The sequence below is a fragment of the Pyrus communis genome, chromosome 17 (genome assembly GCF_963583255.1).
Source record: "Pyrus communis chromosome 17, drPyrComm1.1, whole genome shotgun sequence".
In the NCBI taxonomy this organism is placed as follows: Eukaryota; Viridiplantae; Streptophyta; class Magnoliopsida; order Rosales; family Rosaceae; genus Pyrus; species Pyrus communis.
Window position 1 is genome coordinate 543,453 of NC_084819.1, and position 4,189 is coordinate 547,641.

Sequence of the window (4,189 nt, forward strand, 5' to 3'; positions counted from 1 at the left end):
TCCTATATCATCTTTGACACCTCGATTAAAGTAAATAGTACGTCATTTGTTACCGTGATATAACTTTGTGACATTTTTAACATCTCATTCCGAGACGGTCTTACATGACTAACCAAAATTTGCGAAAAAGTAAAAAATTAAAATAAAACCGGGCCAAGGTGTTTCATCGAAATCCTAATTCTTCCAGGTTCAGCGTGTGTAGGCGCCCTGTTTGTTGATCGGGAAGAGCATGGGCCTGAGACTGGGCCGCGCTGCTACCCTCGCAGCCCAGATGTCAAATGTACACCCGCCAGCAGCGGATGGGAACCCGCATCCTATGTAAACTTCCTTTATAAACCACACATACACAAAACCCTAACTCTTGCACTCATTTCTCACTTCAGAGCCGCATTAGGGTTTCAGAGAGAGAGAGAGAGAGAGAGAGAGCTCGAGAACAATGGTGTCTGGTTCAGGTATCTGCGCAAAGCGCGTTGTGGTGGACGCCCGCCACCACATGCTCGGCCGCCTGTCGTCGATCCTCGCCAAGGAGCTGCTCAACGGCCAGAAGGTCGTGGTTGTTCGCGCGGAGGAGATCTGTATCTCCGGTGGGCTGGTGAGGCAGAAGATGAAGTACATGAGGTTCTTGCGTAAGCGCATGAACACCAAGCCTTCTCATGGTCCCATCCACTTCCGCGCCCCTGCTAAGATCCTCTGGCGCACCATCCGTGGGTACGTCGTCTTTTCTCTGTTATCCTTCACCGATTTATTGATTTATGCATGTTTAAATGAGGTTAACCTGGTGGGTTTCTCTTGGTTTAATTGATTAGGTTACATTTTCTTATGTAAATTAATGGAATTTATGAAACCCATTTGGGGATTTTGTTAGTTTTTATTGTTGGGTTTTTGGTTGATGATATAAATTGATTGTTTTAATTCAGTAGGAGCTGTAAAGTTTCGTTTTTGTTCTATTTTATAGTTTTTTTTTCTGGATTTAGTTAAAGAGTTATGTAGTTCTTTGTTAGGAATAAAGAATTTTCTTGCTTTCTGCTTTGTTCTACTGCTTGAGAGAGTTTTATTTATTTATTTTATTTTTTTGGAAATATGTTGAATTAGTTTTGTTATTACTTTGTTTTCCAGGATGATTCCCCATAAGACTAAGCGTGGTGCTGCTGCACTTGCTCGTTTGAAGGCATATGAGGGTATTCCACCTCCATATGACAAGGTTAAGAGGATGGTCATTCCTGATGCACTCAAGTAAGCATTTTGACACCATGTTTTTAATTTGCTAATTTCCTTCCTTGTTATTTTAGATTGTTTTGTTTTTCATGACTTGAATGTTTATTGTTTTATCATTTGGGAATCTTCAGGGTCTTGAGGCTTCAAGCGGGACACAAGTACTGTTTGTTGGGCAAGCTTTCTTCTGAGGTTGGATGGAACCACTATGAGACCATCAAGGTGAGAATCTCATGCTTTCCTTGTTTGCTTTTACTGAGTCTTTTGTGTCCTTGTGCTGAGAGTTTCTCTGCAATGGTTTGGGTAAAGGATCAAGTTTTCTCTTTTAGTTCAAAGTAGCATACCCATTATTTCCTATTGAGTCAGATTGCAGTCTTAGATGAGTACAATGTAGTTTCCGTGGTTTATGTATTTTCTCCCTCTTAAATGCACAATGTTATATGCGCTTCTGTTTTCATGGTTTGGAAAATGGTTGCTATATGCTTCATGTTGCATGTCTGAGCGGTGGAGTCGACTAACATTATTGTACTATAGTAGTAAAAGGCACTCCTTTTGTTTTCTATCGTTATTAATCACTTGTATTGGTCTGTACTTTCTGTTTTCTAAAGCTATGATTGGGTGAGGGATCCCGAAGTCTCAATTAATGAATTTATCACAAAATATTAGATGGGCGGTGATTACAAAAAGCCCTCCTTGACCATTACAAAGGCATATGAGGGGAATTTGCAAATCCGACTTGGAAGTTGTCATTTGCAAATCCCTCTTATGTACCTTGTAAGGATCATACAGGGCAATATCTTAATCCCGTGTATGAACCTTTTGTGTTTCATTCTTTACTTTGTTTCAATCCCTTGGAAATTGGCAATTTCTCACCCAAACATAGCATAAGTTCTAGTTATGTAGTTGATTATATTGGTTCGTATTGTCAATTGTTTATTATTCCTCTGATTTGATCCCCATGTATACTAACACATGTACTGAAAATTTGGAGTCTCACAGTTTATATTAGCACTTGATTTTTTGTATTCTATGTGGTCTTGTGGTTTATCTAAGTTAGGTCTAGTACTTTCTGCGTTTGTATTGTTGCATCACCAGAGCATAAATTCCATACGCGTCCATGAAACTCATATGCATGTTATTTTATCTTTGGGAAAGCGCTCTCATTATACAATGGAGGAGCACGAAGTTCACGCATTTATTTTACTCTCGTGCCTACTAATGTTAAACTACTGAATTTGTGCGTGCAGGAGCTTGAGAACAAGAGAAAGGAGAGAGCCCAGGTTGCTTATGAGAGGAAGAAACAGTTGAACAAACTGAGGGTGAAAGCAGAAAAGGTTGCTGAGGAGAAACTAGGACCCCAGCTTGAGATCATTGCCCCAATTAAATATTGATGAGTAGAATTTTTTGTTTTAAGATGATAATGTTGTTGACGATTGAGTTGCGGAGTTCAATTTTGTTCGTGTTATGACACTTCGTTGTTTGCTCTAATAGCTTAAGCATTTGCGTAGTTGTTTCTGATACATATCTTTCACTTGTTTGGGATTTGGTATTCATGAAGTGGCTAAATCACTCTTTTATGAATTCGGTTCTTTTGCTTTTGAAATTACACTAACACATTTGAAATTGACACGAATTCCCCTATCAACATTTAAGTTTAACATCTGATTTAGTAATCAACCCTGAATAATGGTTATGAGTGCGAAGTTAGAGTAGGGGTGATCTTTGGTATATCCGGATCGGAAACAATTGGGATACATGTCAATGTGGAGTTCTCCTAAGAGTCTGTTCTTGCAGTTGGACAATGCCAGCTCAAAGCGGTTTTTACCATATATCTAGTTCGATGTGTTTTTTCAATGAACTTTGTGCCAGCAAACAAGAAATTAAAGTTATGTATGCTAGTTCTATGTGTGTTTTGTCAGCAACCAAGAAATTGAAGATGTACATTAGCAAGGCCACAATAAAATTTTGACAGTAAAAACTCTAGACAAATTTTGTACATAGTTGATTTGACGAAATTTCATTTACAAGAAAGCAAACATCGTTAGCCTAATTGACGAACACCTTGAAAAGGGGGAGGTGTCTACCAAGGGCCTATGATGCTTAAGTCAGAAAAGTAGCACAAAGAAAAGAGAACTTGAAAGAGTAATGACTTCTTCGCAGTAAGTGACTTCCTGTTTTCTCCAATTGACTTAGCTATTTATAGGGAAAAAAACCCTAGTAGGTAGCTGGGAAGGGAAGTTGTAGAGCATACTAGGTAGTCTTTGAAGACGTAGGCTAGCCCCGTAGTGCTACCATCTAGTATTCTTGAAGATCCCGTTGGTAAGAGCACAAGTGCACTGGACACCCAAGGAGAGACTCCGGAGAGTCAGTGTCCTGCCATCATTGGATCGAGTGTGGCCCAATGGCAGGACATATTATGGGTGGCCTGGAGAGCCCATAATATGTGCCATGGGCGGCTAGGAGAGCCCATGGTGCGTTTTGGCATAAAATCCCAATTACCTTAGGGCAAACTACATCTTATTCCCTTAAGATAATTTTGTGGTCTACTCATGACGTCAAGGGTACAATTATTAGATTGAGCATATAGTCTATGTGTTTTTCTTCTATTAAATGTGGTTAATTTATGTTTCCAGAAAACAAATCATTAGAATGTCCGACATGAATTTTAAGTAGCTTATGGCATTGAGAAATTGAGAAGAAAAACACGTTTCATAATAGTCTTTGTAAAAACTTCTGAAGGGACTAACATCAGTGATGTGGTCATATTTTCATATATTATCATCATATATTCACTTTGAATTTTGTATACATTAATGGGTTAAATGCACTAATAATATTGTTTTGATCTTTAAGCATTTGATAGCGGAACAACATGAAAAAGGAGAAGAAAATGACAATTTCGGGTGTCTAGAGTAATTTCAATGTAGTAAGAGGCTAATTAATTGCACCAAGACATGCATTACAATAAGAAGATGAG

The 4,189-nt window shown here is 38.7% G+C and overlaps 1 protein-coding gene across 1 annotated transcript; it reads left to right on the top strand.

The window, feature by feature from the left end:
* Positions 1-345: 345 nt before the first annotated feature.
* Positions 346-2,793, top strand: LOC137722303 (large ribosomal subunit protein uL13w). Its single transcript, XM_068461270.1, has 4 exons — positions 346-708; positions 1,117-1,233; positions 1,347-1,434; positions 2,460-2,793. Exons 1-4 carry the CDS (start codon positions 437-439, stop codon positions 2,601-2,603), a joined length of 621 nt encoding a protein of 206 aa, XP_068317371.1. The 5' UTR covers positions 346-436; the 3' UTR covers positions 2,604-2,793.
* Positions 2,794-4,189: the final 1,396 nt, after the last annotated feature.